The sequence below is a fragment of the Lepus europaeus genome, chromosome 5 (genome assembly GCF_033115175.1).
Source record: "Lepus europaeus isolate LE1 chromosome 5, mLepTim1.pri, whole genome shotgun sequence".
Classification (NCBI taxonomy): domain Eukaryota; kingdom Metazoa; phylum Chordata; class Mammalia; order Lagomorpha; family Leporidae; genus Lepus; species Lepus europaeus.
The window spans coordinates 139,207,841-139,228,152 of record NC_084831.1 but is presented as its reverse complement, the minus strand read 5'-3'; the positions used below and the strand labels follow the sequence as shown (position 1 = coordinate 139,228,152).

Here is a 20,312-nt window from a genome sequence, read left to right as displayed (position 1 = left end):
AGGCTCAGAAAGGATGAGACCCAGTGCAATAGTCAATCTTTCATTTTTCTCTTCTGCAACACAAAGGCTGATGGGGATCCCAGTCAGTCAAGCCAGCCCCCTACAGGCTGGGCCCACTGGGCCGGAGCAGCACATTTGGCTTTTTCTTTCACAGCTACCTTCCCAGCAACCAGACCCCAGCTGAGTTCCACCCCCTCTCTGCCCAGCTGTGCCCCAGTCTCTGACCATCACACCGCACAGTGGTCCTAGGGTCAGGCCCACCAGATACAGCACCCTGGGCAGTGGGGCACTCAGGGTTGGAGAAGGACCAGCAAACCGTTCATTTCTTTCCAAAAATATTTTATTGAATGGCCATGAAGTGCTGGCACTGTCCTTGATGCTGGAGATGTCATTGCCCCTTGCTAGCCACAGTCTCCACTTCCACTCTTGGAATCAGTCTCCTTGGACTCTCCCAGGGAACAGCCCCCTGGCCATCCTGCAGGCCAAGTGTGACTGGCTGATGCTGCACTGGTCCACACTTGGGCCACTTCATCCACGAGTCCCTCTAGAGTGCCAGCAACTTCCTTACTCTGAGCCACCTTAAGAGGCTAGCCGGGCAACCCTAGCCCATCATGGATACATCCAGGCCCAGGGTGAAGACCGCTGGTTTTTACCTCCTCCCTTGGCCCTCAGCACCTCCTGGGATCTTTTCCTGGCACCCCTTGGGATGGTGCTGGAGTTCTGAGTGCTTGAGTCCCAAGGAAACCACTTTTTGATGGGGTCTCACCTGCGAGGGCCTAACATTCCCCGCCATCCTCACTTCCCACGCGCACCCCTGTAAATATCCCCACCACCACCACGGGGCTGCCCAGGACCAGGTGCCCTACAGAGCCTCCTCCTTGGCTCCGCGGTGAACGCGCTGGTGCTTCAGTAGGTGCTGCTTCTGACTAAAGCCACGGCCACAGGCAGTGCAAAGGTACGGCCGCTCGCCCGTGTGGTTGCGCCGGTGTCTCGTCAGGTTGGGCTTCTGGCTGAAACGGCGGCCGCACTCCGGGCACGGGTACGGCCGCTCGCCCGTGTGGATGCGCTGGTGGATGGTGAGCGCCGACCACCATGAGAAGCTCTTGCCACACTCGTTGCAGATGAACTGGCGCGGCTCACCAGCCCCTCGGCCCCACAGCCCGCCCTCCACCCCATGGGGCCGCTGAGCACTGCGCGGCTGCGCGGCCACGCCCAGGAGATCCTCAGCCTTGGGCTCGCAGCTCGGCTCTGCACCTGTCACAGCGGGCACGGGGCACGGCAGCTCGGCGGCGGCGGCGGAGTGAGCACGCAGGTGGGCGCGCAGTGCTGCGCGGCTGGGGTAGCTCTTCCCGCAGCTGGGACACGGCGCGGCCTGGGCGCCCGGCAGGTGCGTGCGCTGGTGCTTCAGCAGGTGCTGCTTCTGACGGAAGCTGCGCCCACAGTGCAGGCACGGGTGCGGCCGCTCGCCCGTGTGGTTGCGCAGGTGCCGCGTCAGGTTGGGCTTCTGGGTGAAGCGGCGGCCGCACTCCGGGCACGCGTAGGGCCGCTCGCCCGTGTGGATGCGCTGATGGATGTTCAGCGACGACCACCAAGTGAAGCTCTTGCCGCACTCGTTGCAGATGAACTGGCGCTGCTCGCCGGGACCCGAGGGGCCGGGGCCTGCAGTCCGTGTCCCCGGACGGCCCCACCAACCCTGGCACAGCCCCAGCCAGGCCCACTCGGGGCGTCCCCGCGGTGGCCCTGGGCGCAGGCGACTGGCCCGGCGCGCCGCTGAATCCCGGAGCAGCTCGTGCAGACTGGTGCGCGCGCCCTGGCGGTCCCGGGCATGCGCGCGCTGGTGGATGCGGAGGCCCACCTGGTGGCGGAAGCAGCGCTCGCACTCGGGGCACGAGTGGATGGCGGGCCGAGAGTGGGTCTTCTGGTGCTTGAGCAAGTGCTGCTTCTGGCTGAAGCGCCTGGCGCACTCGGGGCAGCAGAAGGGCCGCTCGCCGGTGTGGTGCCGCTGATGGCGCGCCAGGTTCGGCTTCTGGCTGAAGCTCTTGCCACACTTGCCGCAGAGGTAGGGCTTCTCCCCGGTGTGGGTGCGCTGGTGAATCTTAAGGGACGACCACCAGCTGAACCTCTTCCCGCAGTCCAGGCACACAAAGTGACCCTCGCCGGCAGAAAGCGCGGGGGTCAGGGGGCCGGGAGCAGCACCAGGAGCCCGGCCTGCCAGCCCCCCATCCTGCTCAGTGGGAGGGGCCCACCGTGGACCACCAGTCTCCTCCTGCTCCCTCAAGGCTCTAGGCTTCCCCGTGGTCTGGCATGGCGAGAGGCTCGGACGCTGGTGGAAAATGTTTTCCTTGTCCTTCTCGGAGAGTTCCGCCTGCGGCGCCAGCGTCTGCAGCAGCCACTCGGGCTTCTCTTGCTTCATCTTCATCACCAGCCCATCATCTGCCAGGGGCCAAGGGGAGAGGATGGGGAGAGGTCACTCCTGTTGGCAGGACAGAGGCGAGCAGAGGGGTGAGGGAGGCAGAGGGCTGCAGAAGGGAAGGATGCAGACGGAAAGAAAAAGATGACGGGGCAAGAGCAGAGAGTAGGGGAAGCAGAATGGACAGTGAAACCGAGAAGAATGAGAGGGAAAAAATCTGAGAAAGGGAAGATTAGTGCACAGCCTGCACTGCCAAGCCCATGGGGCTCCCCAAGCATGGGCTGCCCAGCCCTCTCTACCCCCAGGCCCAGGAGAGGCAGAGAAGATGAAAAATCTAAGCTAGGCTAGGAGAAAATGTCCCAAGTTCATACCCTCCCCTTTCTGAAAGGAGGGAGGTGCTGAGAGCTTTCCAAGCGAGGGTATGTCCAGTCCCCCATTGGTTAGGGTGACCAGACCCCAGGGCACTGCCTCAGCTGCTCCATTGGCTGGGCCCTGTTCCAGGGCAGTAGCCATGGTGCCTGAATACCTCACCTGTTGGGACCTCAGTGGCTTGGCAATCTCACCTTTCTTCAACAAAACCAAGTACAAGAAAGTCAGCCAGAAACGGCCTCAGCACCCAAGATGGGCGTTGCTTTGCCTTTGGGTTAAACCTGATCTACTTTATTCACAAGAGGTGCACACGCACTGCCCCCAGCCCACCCTTCACACTAGCCCCAGGCCCACAAAGGCACTTTGTTTCCGAGCTGGGGGACACAAGAAGCCCTCAGGGAAAACATCTGCCACAGAGGGGGAAGAATGTTCACACCCGTGATATGGCTCCGTGTAAGGAAGATGCAATGCTGAATGGCAGCCCGAAGTTCAGGTCAGGATGACGCCCTGTTCCAGTATGCATTTGGAGGGGACCGTAGGTGCTGACCTTTTGGCAATGTCCCTTGACCTGGGTGCTAGTTACAGGACTTGCTCACTTGATAATAATTTACAGAGCTGGTGGCCTTTGTACCTTCCTGTATGTGTGTTATATTCCCTTAAAAAGTTTATATCCAATAAAAAGTGTGATGAAACAGTTGAGAGCCAAGAGAAGACATCCTCAAACAAGAGGTCAACATTGCAAAGACAACATAAAGGGACACCATAAGCATAAAAGGAATAGAAAGAAGGTGTCAATACAGACAGACACAGATCATATCGTCTGCAGACAAAGGGAATACAGATATACTGAAAGGATTCTGAAATACTAAAATACCAATCCAGGTTTCTACCAATACACATGAATATATATAAAACAGATAATTATGTGAGAAAATAAAAATTAAAACTGACTTGAGTTGGTACAAAACCACAAATAATAAACAATAAAAGTGACTGAAAAGAAAACCAAAATCCTGCCTCAAAAGTGAGTACTTGGCGGGGGGGTTGGGGGGTGGGCTAGGGTTGCAGGGCTGGCATTCCATATGAGCACTGGTTCTAGTCCCGGCTGCTCCACTTCTGATCCAGCTCTCTGCTGTGGCCTGGAAAAGCAGTAGAAGATGCCCCAAGGGCTTAGGCCCCTGCACCCATGTGGGAGACCCAGAAGAGAGTCTTGGCACCTGGCTTCAGATCAGTGCAGTTCCAACCGTTGAGGCCATTTGGAGAGTGAACCAGCTGATGGAAGATCTTTCTCTGTCTCTGTCTCTGCCTCTGCCTCTCTGTAAAACTTCCTTTCAAATAAAATAAAATAAATCTTTTTTTTAAAAAAAGAGTGGAAAACTTCATAAAATCCCATGATAAAAGTCAACATAATTTCTGGAGGGAGAAAGGTAAGGAGAGGAGGGATAGAGGAGGAAGAAAGGGAGGAAGGAAGGAAAGTCGGTGTTAGAAAATCAGGAATATGAAGAAAGTTCCTTAAGTTGACCAAGGTTGTATACCCAAGGTTACAATAAATGTTTTAACTAAAGCAAAAGATAAGACATTTGGGGCTGGCACTGTGGTGTAGTAGACTAAGCCTCCGCCTGCAGTGTAGGCATCCCATATGGGTACCAGTTTGTGTCCCGGCTGCTCTTCTGATCCAGCTCTCTCCTGTGGCCTGGGAAAGCAGTGAAAGATGGCCCAAATGCTTGGGCCCCTGCATTCATGAGGGAGAGCAGGAAAGAAGCTCCTAGCTCCTGGCTTCGGATTTGCACAGCTCTGGCCGTTGTGGCCATCTGGGGAGTGAACCAGCGGATAGAAGACCTTTCTCTCTGTCTCTCCCTCTCCCTCTCACTGTAACTCTACCTCTCAAATAAATAAAAAAAATCTTTAAAAAAAAAAGTATGTCCTTACAAAAATTTGTGCAGAGATGTTTGTAGCCACATTATTCATAATTGCTAAAACTTGGAAGCAACTTTGATGCTTTGATGTTCTTCAAAGGATAAATGGATAAAGAAAGTATGGTACATCCAGACAATAGATGGAAGGCAATGTGTTACAAAGTCACAAGGAAACATGTAGGTCCCCTAAATGAATGTCACTAAGTGAAAGAAGTCAATCTGAAAAGGCCACATAGCATGTAATCCCAACTATATGATGTTCTGGAAATCGCAAAATAATCAACAAAACACCAGTTTGGGGGGGGGGGAGGAGGGAAGGATGAATTGGTGCAACACATGGGGATTTAGGGATAAACTATTCAATATGATACTGTTAATGGTGGATACAGCACATCCAGCTTTTGTCAAAACCCCATACAATGTACTACATCAAGAGTGAACCCTAGAATAAACTACAGATATTAGGTAATTGATAATGTGTCAGTATTCATTCATAAATTTGGGAAATGTCCTAATAGTAAATGTGAATAATAAACTTGTAAGGGGAAACTCTATATTCTCAGCTAGTTTTCTATAAACCTAAAACTGCTCTAAAAATAAAGTCCATTTAAGGGAAAAGAGAAACCTTGACTGATGCCATTTTTGTTGTAATGGTTGCTCCACCATAAGCCTGTTATGTGAGGGCACAAGTCAGATTACCTCTACCACCATCACCCCCCAAAAAACAGCTAAATGCAATCATTAGAACAAATAAGCCAACAGAAAAGAATATTTTGATATATGATAGAAGATGGCATTCCAAGCCAATGCAAAAGACTGGCCTATTCACAAGTTTACTATCTGGGGAAAGGGGAAAATATTTTAGATTCCAAGTGCATACCATTATTTTAAAAAATTTATTCATTTATTTGAAAGGCAGAAATACAGAGGGAGAAAGAGAGAAAGGGGGAGAGGGAGATGGGGAGGGAGAGGGAGGGAGAGAGAGAGAGATCCTCCATCCATTGGTTCACTCCCCAAATGGCCACATCAGTCTGGACCTGAATCCAGGAGCCAGGAACTTCTTCTAGGTCTCCCATGCAGGTGCAAGGGTCCAAGCACTTGAACCATCTTCCACTGCCTTCTCAGATCATTAGCAGGGAGCTGGATCAAAAGTGGGAACATCCAGAACTCAGACTTAAACCAGCGTTCACATAGGATGCTGGCACCACAATATCGGCCCCAGTACATACCTTTTATAAAAATCATTTCCAGGTGGATTTAAGTGCTGGCTTAAATAAGGAAAACAAAGGTATTAAAAGCATTAGAAAGACCAGGTAACTGTTTAGAATCTACAGGTGGTTAAAGCTTTCTTAAACATAAAAACTAAATGTAAAGCACCTGTTAAGTCAAATGGCCATGACAACTCAGAGCAACATTTTCCAATAGGGCTTCTGGCAGGTACAGAAATGTACACCTGAGCTCCCCAGTGCAGCAGCCTCCACCCACACATGGCTACTGAGCTCTTGAAATGTGAACAGTGTGACTGAGGAGCTGAGTGTGTTTTTTATTTATTTAACTTAAATTTAAATAGCCATACGTAGTTAGCAGCCACATAGTGAACAACACAGGCCCAGGAGAAAATATGTACAAATATAACAGACAAGCAGCTAATATTCAAATATCCTGACAGTTATGATGAAAAGTGGCCCAACCTCACTAGTCATCAGAAAATTGCAAAATAAGAATGTAGCATTTTTTCAACCATTGCACTAGCAAAAATGAAAAATATCAATAATATTCCCACATCATATTATGCATAGAAACTACACAGGAAAACAAGGACACACATGGTACTCTGAGGACATAATCTGGTTCAGGACAATTTGATGGTGCTTATTAAAATTATAAATGGGGGCTTACATTGTGGTACAGGGGTTTAAGCTACCACCTATGACACCGGCATCCCATATTAGCACAAGTTTTAGTCCCAGCTATTCGACTTCTGATCCAGCTCCTGGCCAATGCGACTGGAAAAGGAGTGGATGGCCCAAGTGCTTGGGCCCCTGCCACTCATGTGGAAGACACAGACGGAGTTCTGGCTCCTGGCTTTGGCCTGGCACAGCGCTGGCCACTGTGGCCATCTGGGGAGTGACTCAGCAGATGGAAGATGCCTTTCTCTTTCTATCTCTTCCCTTCTCTGAAACTCTGCCTTCCAAATGAATAAAACAAATCTTTGAAAATAAATAAATGTCTAGAAACTTCATCCCTTCCAGCCACTCTAGATGTTTATCTGAAAACGTACTTGCATGTGAATGCAAAGAGAAATGTCCAAGAATATTTACCAAAGCAAATATGTAATTAGCAAACAATGGAAAACAACCTAATTACCCACAAATAATAGTTTACAAAAATTACCACCAGTTTCATAATATAGAGCAGTATGCAGTAATTTGAAAGAATGGAAACAAATAATAAATGCTGATATAAAAAGATTTCTAAAATATTTTAAGAGAAAATAAAAAACAAGATGAAAATCATTGGATCTAATTTATGATAAATAAAACTATATGTCTCTATGTATATATATAAGGGTACTGCAAAATGTTCATGGAAAATTCAATTAAAAGATAAGTCTATTTTGGTTAAAAAAAGTTGAAATCCACATATAATAGATTTCATGTTTTTCCATAATATATATTTTCCACAAAATTTTTAAGAATTATTTATTTATTTGAAAGAGTTACACAGAGAGAACGAGAGTCAGAAAGAGATCTCTGGCTGGTGCCGCAGCAGCTCACTTAGCTAATCCTCCACCTGCGGCGCCGGTACTCTGGGTTCTAGTCCCGGTTGGGGCACCGACTCTGTCCCGGTTGCTCCTCTTCCAGTCCAGCTCTCTGCTGTGGCCCGGGAGTACAGTGGAGGATGGCCCAAGTGCTTGGGCCCTGCATCCACATGGGAGACCAGGAGAAGCACCTGGCTCCTGGCTTCAGGTCGGTGCAGCGCACAGGCCGCAGTGCGCTGGCCGTGGCAGCCATATAGGGGGTGAACCAACGGAAGGAAGACCTTACTCTCTGTCTCTCTCTCTCTCACTGTCTAACTCTGCCTGTCAAAAAAAGAAAGAAAGAGATCTATACCTACTGGTTTACTCCCCAAATGGCCATGATGGTTGGAGCTGGGCCAGGCTGAAGCCAGGAGCCCACAATGCCATCTGGGTCTCCCACATGGGAGGCAGGAGTCCGAGTGCTTGAATCATCTTCTGTTGCCTTCCAAGGCACATTAACAGGAAGCTGGATTGGAAGCAGAACACCAAGGACTCAAACAGGTGATGTGGGACTCCGGCATCGCAGGTGGGGCTGGTCCCCTCCATGAGCTCCTGGGAGTCCCTTGTATGTGCATTATTCAGTACAATGCACGTCAACCTGAAGATGCAGGCTGCCTGCAGAGGGCATGCACACAATAACAGGTTGGATGGAGACATCCAAGGGAAACCCGGCTGCATCTGTGTTGTTTGAATCTCTGTGAAAACACTCACATTTTGTAATCTAAAAATCCTTACAATTATAAAGGACAAACAAAACTCTCATTTCTAATCTAGCAGCCTTTTGTTCTAGGGCCAAAGAGTTCCAGTCCCCTTCATAGTGTTGGTGATCATCACGGGGGTGGGGAGATCATGTGATAGAATTTTAAGGTGCCAGTTCTCTTGCTTCCGAAACAACTCCAGAATGACTCCCCAGCTACGTGGTCATAAGAAATTATTTTAGGGGCTGATGCTGTGGTGTAGTAGGTTAAGCCACCACCAGGACTGGCATCCTATATAGGCGCCATTTCAAATCCCAGCTGCTCCACTTCTGATCCAGCTCCCTGCTAATGGACCTGAGACAGCAGCAGAGGATGGCCTAAGTGCTTGGGCCCTTGCACCCACGTGGGAGACCCAGATGAAGCTCCTGGCTCCTGACCTCAGCCTGGCCAAGCCCCAGCCGTTGTGGCCAATTGGGAAGTGAACCAGCGGATAGAAGACTTCTCTGTTTCTCCCTCCCTCTCTCTCTCTCTCTTTCTCTGTAATTCTGCCTTTCAAATAAATAAGATAAATATTTTTTAAAAAAAGAAATTTTAATAAGAGTGATAATTTTAACACAAAAGTGGTGATTTAAATTATAGACTGGCAGGGCTTGAATACCCAGTGAGTTTGATTACGAGTGTGTCCTTAACTACTCTGAAATGTGGGCCAACAGAAGTATTAACAGCACTATGTATCCAATGTGGCATCCAGGGAATTCATCCAAAATAGACTCAAACAAGAAAGGCACTACTGTTCCGGAGTGACAGGGTAACCAGCAGTGCCTCCCAGGAGTCACTGTCTCGCCCGGTCAGCCTTGGCTCTGGCAAAAATCAGATGGCTGCCCTCTGCTGGAAAGATGAGCCTGAACCTGCAAGCCCCAGGAGGCCAGGACAGACTGAAGGGCGAGAGGTGAACAGAAACCAAGCACATGACCCTGGAGCCTGAGCCTCAACTCCAGCAGTCCCAGGGCACATGCCCCCAGGGCTCAGGTGTGGACACACAGCCGCTGGTTTTCCCTTGGAAAGGAGTCCAGATATCATGGCGATGCTCTTCTGTCATCATACAAGGACTCTGTGTTAAGTCTGAAATGGTTCAGATAAAATAAAAAAGGTGCTAAGTGGGGATTATTGCTTCATGGCTGCAGAGTTCCTGGGGTGATGAAAACTTCCTAAAATAGATGGTGGTGATGGCCTCACCACACTGTGAATGTACTTAATGCCGCTGAACATGATAAATTTTACTTTATGTATTTTTAGCACAATGAAATAAAAATTAAAAGGCACTTAGGTAGGTATCTGAGAACTGCAGCCCTCCCAAATGAGTCATGCCCTGTGCAGGGGGCCAAGGAGAGGAGGGGGCTGTAGCCCAGGAGGCGGCCCCCCTGGGGCCAACAAAGGACCCCCGTGCTTCAGCTGTACCTAGGTTGTTTTTCAAACTCTTCCTTAAAACCACTGGGCTGCTCAGAAGCTACAGCAGGAAGGACAGAGGGCCCGACTCTGCCTCTTACTCACAGAGCTGCCTCACAGCTAGTTAGGATCCCACATAGGTATTTATTTACCTGGGGGAGAGGGCTGGTCTGCGGGCAGCATTTGGAGCATGCGCCCTAAGTTTTACGGCAATTACCCTAATATCCACGGCACCCCTCGCAGCCTACCGAATGCCCTGTGAGTTCCAATGTGAAACCTGCACATCCTCTCTGGCTTCCCCAGGGGACGACCAGCAGGGCCAGAGGTGAGTCCATGCTCATTCAGGGGTCAGTCCCGGACAGCTTGCACGTGAGCCTGCCACCATATTTCTGTTACCCTGTTGCCTGGTTTTCTTCTGCCTTAGGTCCACAGGCATGATTTTTCTAGGTGGTAAGCCCCGCTGGGGTGGGCAAGGGAAGTGAAGAAGCACATGCGGCACAGAGGCAGAGCCCCGAGGTCAGCTAGGCCTGCTGTCCATGTGATGACCAGTCTGCTACAAGGCTGTGAGAGCAACCCACAGATGCCAGCAGCTGCCACTGCTCCCGTGTGGGAATGCTGGGGTGGGGGCTTCAGCCAATAGCACATGACCACAGGCAAGGATGCCAAAACCAACTGCTGTACTTCATCACACACCCAGCCCTGATAAGGACCCTGACCTTCCATGACCCCAGGAAGCTGTAGTGGCCAGAAATGAAAACACTTCCCCCACACACACACAGCGGGGCTTGCTTTAACCAGCTGTCCTACCCAGCATGCTAGTTTTCCAGGTTTGATGAACAGAACTGCCCTGAACTCACTGTTCTATCACTTAGAAAACACTTAAGTTTCTATACTGTGTGTGTGTGTGTTAACAGACTGGGCTTTGTCATTTTTTTTTTTTTTTTTTTTTTTTTTTTTTTTAAGCTCTGTAGCCTCTGACTTAGTTACATTCCTTGACATTCTGACAAGTCCTTCCAAGTCCTGGGCCCCCTGCGGGCTCCTCTACCTGGTAGGTAGAGGAACTAATGGCAGCAAATCCTGTTTGGCTACCGGGATGCCAGGGCAGGCAGGCCTAGGAGGAGGAAGCCCCCTCTCTACCTTCTCTCTTGACTATGCTGTCTCCAGCCAGATGGTTCTCCATCCCTGGGGGCCTCCCAAGGCACCAGCAAGGGCTGGGTCCCTGCTCTGCCATCCGTGGGTGAGACAGGAGGAACTGAATCAGCCTATGGGGTGAGCACAAAACCCAGGATCTGAGCCCCTCCCATCTCATCCAACACACTGCCTCTGTTTCAAAAAGCTTTTATATCCATGCCCTTGACTGAAATGTGCAGGGGTATTTAATTGCACGCATACCTGCTGGGCAGGTAAAATAGGCATAATTCCCATTTTAGGAAGAAGAAACTAGGCCAGAGAGGGCCCCTGCCATGCCCAGAGCAGCAAAGGTACCTGAATGGCAAAACTGGACAAAAACCCAGCAGCCCCCCTTCTAAAGTCCAGGTCCATGTTCCAGTACAACCCTTCCAGGGTGTGAAAGTTCAACTCCACTCCATGCAACACCATCTACACAGCCAGGCAGGGGGGGCTTGCCCAGTCCCTAGTGTACTAAGCTGGAGCTTAGCTTTTATTTATTTATTTTTTTAATGCTCTAGTTTTCTGACCATTTTATTTCCTGTCTGGCTCCCTTCAGGCCTGGAACATGGCAGATGACAGATTATGCCACTGCTGGGATGCTCCAGGCCTTGCCCTGGCCACCCTCCCTGCCCCCACCTCATCATCTCTGCCTGGCTCACCCCCTTGCTTCTACTTAAATGTCACCTGCTCAGAGTGGCCTCCTATACAGCCACAAGCCTGACACCACCTCACATTGCCTCTCCACCACATGACATGATCTCCACTTGTCTATTTATTCCCCACCATCACGTGGACAGGGCATTTTCATGCTCGCTGCTGAATCCCCAGGGCCAAGGACATTGGCCGGCAGGGAGAGAGCACTTAACAAATGCAATGCCTGCCTCTGAGCTGCAGCTCAGGGATGGGCCTGCAGCAGCTTCATGGCTCATTTTACCCATGCTGGTGCTACAGGGCCGTCTCTCCTAAGGCAGGGGATGTGATTTCACCTGCCTGCACCCAGCGTGGCTGGCTGGCCCCTGGCAACCTGCAATTCATCCTTCACACTGCCTCGGAGAAGGGGCTGTTCCAGGCTTCAGTCCACGCTCCCTTCCAGGCACCTAGCTCGGTAACCCTCACTACACAGTCTACTCTTGGCCACAGAGAGCCTCACAGAGACCCAAGCTTCCTTCTTCCTGTCCCAGGTCCCCTCCCATAGCCCATTCTAGGAACTCACATTGGGAATCTAGACCTGACAGGAGAGGTGAGGATGCTGTGGACTGGGTAACAGGAATCTACAAAAAAAGAGAGGTAGGGGGAACCATTCTCCCTCATGCAAAGAGCACTTTCTTTAGAAACTTTTAATTATGGGGCTGGCATTGTGGCATAGCAGGTAAAGCTGCCGCCTGCAATGTCAGCATTCCCTGTGGGCACTAGTTCATGTCCCTGCTGCTCCACTTCTGATCCAGCTCCCTGCTAATGGCCTAGGAAAAACAGCATAAATGACCCAAGTGTTTGGGTCCCTCATGCACGTGGGGGACCTGGATAGAGTTCCTGGTTCCTGGCTTCAGCCTGGCCCAGCCCTGGCCATTGTAGCCATTTGGGGAAAGAACTAACAAATGGAAAATCTCTCCCTCCCTCCCTCCCTCCCTCCCTCCTCCTCCTCCTCCTCCTCCTCCTTCTTCTTCTTCTTCCTCTTCTTCTTCTTCTCTCTCTCTCTCTCTGTCTCTCCTTCTCTCTGTAACTCTTTTAAATAAAAGAAACTTCTAAGTTCTGTCTCTTTTTTGAGATGTATATATACCTTTTAAAAGCCAAGTAAGCCTTTTGCCAGCTTTACAAGCTGGGGTTGTGTTCCTCACAGAGTGGGAGCCATGGCTTTGAACTGTAAACATCAGGGAAAACAGCGCCCTATCTCCCAGCTCTGCAGGAGGGAGGAGTCTCCCCAGGCTCTGAGTCCTAAACCTGCCTCCTGTCATAAAAATAGGAGCCGCTCACTTTCCCTGGGACGAGGGCCGTAAGATAACCAATGGTCACCCTAGTTACCAGGTGAATTTGGGATGACGTACGCGTGACAAATGGTGCTGTCACGTCCTTTCACTGGAGGTCCCTCACGGTTTATCCTGGGAGCATGCATGCAGTGGGTTACGTCTTTCCAGCTACCTAAGGGTGAGCTTCTCCATCTGTGGATTGCCTGTGAAAGGTTCGTGTGCTGGTGTCTCAGTGTGTACTCAGGGGAGAAAAAACCTGCTTTCTTTACTTTCTACTTTTGTGAACAGCTTCTCCAGATGGGCAAGAGAGCTTGTGTTTTATTCTGTTTCCCCCACAGGGCCCTGTTGAGCCTCCTCCGTGGCTGCTCAGTCACTAACCTGCTTGGGGTGCAGAGAAAATGTGGGGGCAGCAGGGAGAGAGCAGTGTGAGATGTGGGGGGCCAAGGGGCGCTGGCATTCCTCCTCTACCCACTGCCCCCTTCCTTCCAGGCCTCAGAGAAATCACCCAGCAACCAGACTTAATATCCAGCTGCAGAGGCCAGCTTGGTGATGGGCATGCAGACTAGGGGTCAGGGTCTGGGCTATGAGTTCCAGGCAAGAACAGAGGGCTGGGCTCAACCTGCACCACACAATTAGAGGCCCCAGCACCATAGGCCCTCTGTCGGGGATCACCCCCGAGCTCAGGGGAAGGCAGCCCTGTAGTCTCCATGGAGGAGCAGAAGTGGTAACAGAGGGAAGGGGACACAGAGGGCAGGAATGGGGACAGGTAGGCCATGTCTCTGGGGACCCATCTCCACCATGTACTCAGGTAGATCGGGAAAATAGCACAGTGGGCATCCCGCAGACAAAGCCCTGGGAAAGCCAAGCCAAGGAGTCCTCTCCACGTGAACCATCTCCAGGTAGTCCATGCCACCAGATTCCCCGTCCTAAACTTCTCTCCCATCCCGTCCCTCACCTGGCTTGTCCCTCTTTATCCCTGACACAACACTCAGCTGACTGCAGGGATGCCCAGGAAGCAGGCTGCCCAGGAAAATGCCCCGGCAGGAAACAGGAGTCGGGGACCTCTAAAGGCCACTAGGGGCTATCACCCAGGGACCGTCTCGGACCCATTACCTTCCCCTTCCACTGCCCAGCAAGTCCTGTGGAGAGCAGGACACAGGCAGGAGATGAGCCCTGGGACAAGGTCCTGGTCACCCTCCCCTTCCCACCAGCTGGCTCTGAACCCAGCCCTCCCGTTATGAGCCCAGGCTGCAGTTGGGCTAAGAGCCCCCTGGATGGCAAGGCCTCAGCTGAGCCCAGCTGCCATGACAACTGCCCCACCACACAAAGAAGGGATTGTGGCCTGCGACAGGTGGTGAGGCCTGGGGGCAGGGGAGGTAACAAAGGAGCTTTGGTTTAAGCAGAGACTTGGGGGCAGGGGGAGGGCAGACAGCAGATGGGGTGAGCAGCAAGGCCACAGGCCAGGGCGGCAGCAGCTCAGAGACCTGACCGGATCTCCCCATATCCTCCCTGGAACAGACTCAGGCCCCAGGTAGGGAAGTAAGAAGTGGATGACATCTCATCAAAGGAGCAGGACTGCCCTGGGCAGTTCCCTAAAGCCCAGCCAAAGGCTCAACCACCAGACCCTTTGCAGCCTGTCAGCTGCTCAACCACACACACTACCCCCTGCCTTCCTAGGGGCCCCTTCCTCAGGCCCCCTGGGCCCTAACTTCCCTCTCTAGCAGCCACAGCCTTCTCAGTTGCAACCTCTTCAACCCATGCTCTCCTCACAGACTCTGACCAGGAGGGTACCAGGGAGGCTTCCAAAAGTTCATGGAAAATGAAATAAAAATATACATTCACTTTGGTGCAAAATTTTGAAACCTATGCATAGTCTTTTCATAACCCCTTATTTCCCATGAACTTTTTTTTTTTTTATTATTTGACAGATAGAGTTAGTGAGAGAGAGAGACAGAGAGAAAGGTCTTCCTTCCATTGGTTCACCCCCCAAATGGCCGCCATGGCCGGAGCTATGCCGATCTGAAGCCAGAAGCCAGGTGCTTCCTCCTGGTCTCCCATGGGGTGCAGGGACCCAAGCACTTGGGCCATCCTCCACTGCACTCCCAGGCCACAGCAGAGAGCTGAACTGGAAGAGGAGCAACTGGGACTAGAACCTGGTGCTCATATGGGATGCTGGCGCCACAGGAGGAGGGTTAACCAAGTGAGCCACGGCACCAGCCCCTCTCATGAACTTTCTGAAGCCCCCTTGTGTGTCCTCACACAGTTCTGCTTTCCATGTAGGACCCCTACTCACTCAGGTTAGCCCCCGGGAGCAGGGCACTAGACCGCAGGGCAGGACAGGATTTGCATAGAGGAACAGCAAGGACAGCCAGGTCTGCACTCCTGTGCCCAAAGTACTCTTAGATCACCCCTGGGGCAAACATGATGCATCTCCTACAGCCTCACTTATTTGAGGGAGCATCTTTGAACACCTTGATATTGACCTGGCTTATGAAAAGAGGGGGTAGTCCACCAAGACTCCAATAGGGAAAGGAAGTGTGTTACCACCTGCTGAGCACCGACTGTATACCAAGGACTTAGCAAGCATCACCCATGTCATCCACAGTTAAGGACTCCATGACTTAACAGATGTCATTCATCAAGTTCACATAGCTAAGAAGTGTTGGGGCCTGCACTGACCTAGGGTGAGCGTGTCCCAGCCAGAGCACTTTCTCCTGGACCACACTGACTTGCTAGGAAGCATCTATGGCCACAACCTTAAACTGCCATGCTCTCAAATTCAGGAGTTGGACTTCTATACCCACATGTGGTCACTGAAATTTAAATTAATTAAAAATTCAGTTTTGGGGCTGGTATTGTGGCATAGCAAGTAAAGCTGCCACCTGTGATGCTGGCATCCCATATGCACACTGGTTCGAGTCCTGCCTTCTCCACTTCCAACCCAGCTCCCTGCTAATGGCCTGGGAAAGCAGTGGAAGATGGCCCAAGTGCTTGGGTCCCTGCACCCGTGTGGGAGACCCAGAAGCTCTAGGTTCCTGGCCTTGGCCTGGCCCAGTCCTTGCCGTTGTGGCCATCTGGGAAGTGAACCAGTGGGTGGAAGATATATATCTCTCTCTCTTTTTCACTCCCTCTCCTCTAACTCTTTCAAATAAATAAATATATCTTTTTTTAAACACCCTTCTTAAACGTACCAGCCACATTTAAGCACTCAACAGCCAGGTGTAGCTAGTGCTACCGTAATGAATGGCAGAGATCCTTTCTGTTTTCCCAGGAGGGAAATGCCAACAAGGCTCTGCCCAATGCTGGATATGCAGAAGGCAACTCAATATAGCACATATACCGAATGAATGAATGAATGAATGAAACTAATGGAGGACTCTAGAGAGGTGGCTCTTCATCGCTTACAACAAATCCCTCAAAATCAGAAAATGATGCTCTCCAGCCGGACACTGATTTGTGTTCACAGAGGCAGATGTTTTCATTTTAAATACACACTCTTGGACATATGAGAAACTGATGTTCACAGCAAATGCACACACAAACTCACCGGGATACACTCATATAAGACTACATCAACACATTTGTGGAAATATGGAAAGATAAGCTGATCTTGGTGTAAAGAAATGTTTAATCCATGCACAGCATTTTTTTCATAATATACATTTTTCACGAATTTTTGAAGACTCCTCATATGCATGGATTTTAATTTTTTGCACAGCAATAAACTTATCTTTTTATTCCATTTTCCATGAGTCTTTTCAAGTATCTTCGTATCTAAATCCAGTTACGAAAGGTCAGACTCACAGATACACCTACAGATCCACAGAATGTGCCAGTGCGAATCACGTCAGCACAAATCACCACCGGGCACGCTTGTGAAACCAGAGGTGCTAGTCCACTGTGACACAAGTGTCACTGCACATCCATGGCTGTCCTACCTTACTCCAAGGAACAGAACTCAGGGAGATGGAACACATCCACAGTGGGCCAAAAAGCTCGGAGAAGGGAGTCACCTGTAAGCCTCCCTGTGCTGGGGGGAGGGGTGGCATGGCCAGTGGGGAATCCAGCTGGCTGGGGAGGAGGCAGGGTAGGACAGAAAGCCCTGGAAAGACAACTAGACTGTGCCTGGCAAGCCCAGTGCAGCATGTGATCCCCCAGGCCCTGGCCTTGGGGCCCAGCACAAGGGACAACAGCAGCCCCTCCTTCAGCCTGCTTTGGGTGACCCTGAACCACCACAGAGCTGGCTCCTCAGTAGCATCTGTCCTTGCAGCCCACTGCCCAAGGCTGGTGGGGGTCTCTTTGCAAGGTAGCTCATCCGAGTCCCTCCACACATCAGGTCCCATCACACTTTGGCCCAGCTGTCATTATCCCACTGCTTGCCCCCCTGGTGAGTCGCTTTGGATGTCTGGAGGAGGTGGCTGAAAAAAACACCTGCTCCCCCACCCCCGCCCCCACCCCCAGTCTGGTGTGAGCGTCAAACAAAGCAAGTCTGGGAAAATAGCATGCTTTCTAACCTTTATAAACAGGCAGCTCTTTTCTCTCCCATTATCATCATCTGAGAACAACCCTCGCCCACCTTTTACAAGCCCCGTGTGCCAACACCCCCTCTGCAGCTCAGTACCCCACCCCATAGCTTCAGAATCCTCTGGGGCCACACCCCAGAGTGGGACCACCACGCCCCCACCCCGGCCTTTTTTGGAGTTTGACACAGCTTTTGCCCAGGTGCTGTCTTGTAGAGTCCTCCACTCACAGCCCTTGGGCACCCAGACTAGTAGGTATCCCTCCCTGTCACCAGCCCCCCAGTCTCACTCAGCTCCAGGCCAGCTCCCATTGTTGTCCATCTTCTATGTCCTCCCCCTGCCCCCACCTCCCTACTCCCTCAGCTCCAGACCTTGGTCTCCTAAACACTCTGGTTCTCAATCCAAGGACAGGTGACAGAAGTGGGGAGCAAGAGGCAAGGGCAGGCCATGGACCTACTGAAAGTCACTGAGAGGGCTGAGACCACTGTCGTCATCACCCCTTTCCCCCTCCCTGTGTTTGAAGAGCAATACCTCGAGGGTTGCCCTGGCATTCACAGCCAGCCTGGTTTGGCACCCTCAGTTTCCCTCCACCAGCATTTCCTGGGGATCTTGCCCATATGCCACCAGGCCAGTGGCCTAATCCTGTCATACCTGACCACCTCCCTTAGATCCTCAATCCAACCCCAGCCCAGATCCTGAGGCACCTTCTTCCAGGACTTCTGCTTCCACCTGCCAGACACGAACACCCTTGCTGGGACTGTCCCACATTCATCCACCCCCTGTGAGAACAGAGAGCAGCACTCACATTCTTTGGTCCCAAGCCTAACACTCAGGAGCCTACCTGAGCCTGGGAGACCCTATGATATTATCTAAAAGCAGAGAACAAAACCAACTGCCAACAATCCTTTGAACAGGTGTCACATTTTACTTTGAACTCATAAACATTTGTTTCATCCCTTACTGGACTCAAAAGATTTCAGGGAAGGTAAGGAATGTGTCCCCTTGGATGGATGAAGAAAAATCGGGATCCAGAGAATACTCTCTTCTGAAAGACAGACCTCAGGGCTCCCACACCTGGATGGAGCTCTTTTCGCCAGGCCGTCACAGCCCAGGGAAGTCTTGGATTCCTCAATTAACCCTCACTGGTACAGCCACCTGTCTACCTCCACCAAGCTCTGCACTTGGCACTCGGCATGGCATGCCTTGCCTCTTCAGGGGGTTAAGTGGATCTTTATCAGGCTTCTCAACACTTCCACACCTTTCTCTACCTCAGAGCACAAACCCCCTCACAACCAATGGTGGAGGGGGACGCTAAGTCCCAACAATGCTATTTTTAACATCTCTAACATCTCCAGACTTACTGGTGTCTGAATTCAGGCCTCACTGGTTTTCCTGTGGTTGACTCCAATACTTTCATGACTTATCTTGCTGTCTCTAATCTGCCACCCCAGACTCAAGGCAAATGTTCTACATTGAAATTTGGACATGTTACTACTTTGCTTAACGTACTTTATGTACAGCTGAAGTCTGACAGTGATCACCTTGATGGTGATACTAGTTCAAGGGATGGATGCAACCTAGCAGTACAATGCTGCACTTTTCTCCATTACCAGCCGGAAGTGTGACATGCATGTGCAAAAGCTAAAATGACTTAACATCATATTACACATTAGTCCTAACTGAAACAAAACAAAACAAAAAGCCTCCACACTTTCAGATTTAGTTGCAAATTTCTTAGCAAGGCCATTCACACTCTGGCCTCTGCTCACTTCCCCACTGCACTCTATCCTCTCAATATTTGGTTCCTGAACTTGCCCTGCCCTCACAGGCCTGCGTGCCTCTGACCAGTCTCAGAACGCCAGACTGTCCCTTCCCAGCCCAGATCAGGTATCACTTTGCCCACGATGCCTTTTTAGATACACACGCCTCCATTCAGTTCCTCTTCTCCTTTGAACCATCCAGCCCAGTAACAGCTCCGTGGACTCATCATCATCAATATTTTATCTGTCTCAACAAGACTACGTGCTCCTTAACACTCTCTTCAGCATCTAATACAGGCCCTGCACACACTAAACAATTAATAAGAACAACTATGTGGGAACATTTAAACAAATTTCAGTCCAAAGCGGATTAGAAACACGGAATCATGGAACCCTGGAGGCTAAAAGGGTACAGATGCCATCTGCTCATTTTATAGATGAACATGAGGACCCAAAAGGCACTGCTGACAGTGGAGTCTGGACTGTCACTGTGACCACACCCAGCCCCGGCTGCGGCATTCCAAGACCCACTGCAGGCTCCATCTTGCCCAAAGGTCTGAAGGAGGCAGCATCTCCATACCGCCCACCTTCACGGAGAAAGACGCGCACCACCCCACCTCATTGACATCCGGCTGCTGCGCCCAGGTTCCTGGGATGGGCATTTCGGAAACACCCCCTGTCAGGCACACACTTGCAACTTCTGTGACGCCTGCCTCCCACTGGTCTTCACTCCCGATCCTCATCCCCACTCATTTAATCACAGTTATTGAGCACCTACTATGAATCACTCTGCAGAGTGGGGATCACAGAGGCGGACACAAACGGGGAACTCAGAACAACGGGATGGGCCACCCGGTCCGCTCATCACCACGTCCGTCCACGCGTCCTCACCGGCCTCCCTCCTGGACCTCGCTGCCCTGGCCTGCAGCCCTCCCCATCCCCCGCACAGGTCCCTTCCCCCAGGACAGTGTGGGGGTTGAGGAAAGTTGGGAACCCGGAGGACTGGGGTCGCGCGGGGCTCAGGGACCCCTGCCCCACCTCTCCGCTCCAGCCGGGGCCGACTGGAGGCGGCGCAGGAGCAGCGGGGCCGGGCGCTGGGCCATCCCTTGCACCGCCGTGCCCCACCCCAGCCCGAAAAGCAGAGACTTGGAGGGAGGGGGCCGGGGAAATAAATACCTTTGACTTTGTGGCTAAGGTTAACGGGAACTGCCACCCCGGGGGCGACTTGGGCACCGGGCGCCGGCCCTGGCCAGTCGGGG

General features: G+C 51.4%; 1 protein-coding gene across 2 annotated transcripts; it reads right to left on the bottom strand.

Annotated features, from left to right (window-relative positions):
- Window positions 1–328: 328 nt before the first annotated feature.
- Window positions 329–20,312, bottom strand: ZNF775 (zinc finger protein 775). Of its 2 annotated transcripts, XM_062192837.1 has the most exons (3): window positions 20,230–20,312; window positions 3,997–4,192; window positions 329–2,433 (listed from the first exon to the last, which is right to left on the bottom strand). In XM_062192837.1, exons 2-3 carry the CDS (start codon window positions 4,160–4,162, stop codon window positions 863–865), a joined length of 1,737 nt encoding a protein of 578 aa, XP_062048821.1. In that variant the 5' UTR covers window positions 4,163–4,192; window positions 20,230–20,312; the 3' UTR covers window positions 329–862. The 2 variants fall into 2 exon arrangements, 1 of the variants encoding a protein (XP_062048821.1); XR_009865974.1 differs by lacking the exons at window positions 3,997–4,192; window positions 20,230–20,312 and adding an exon at window positions 19,832–20,074 and having other exon boundaries at window positions 2,345–2,433.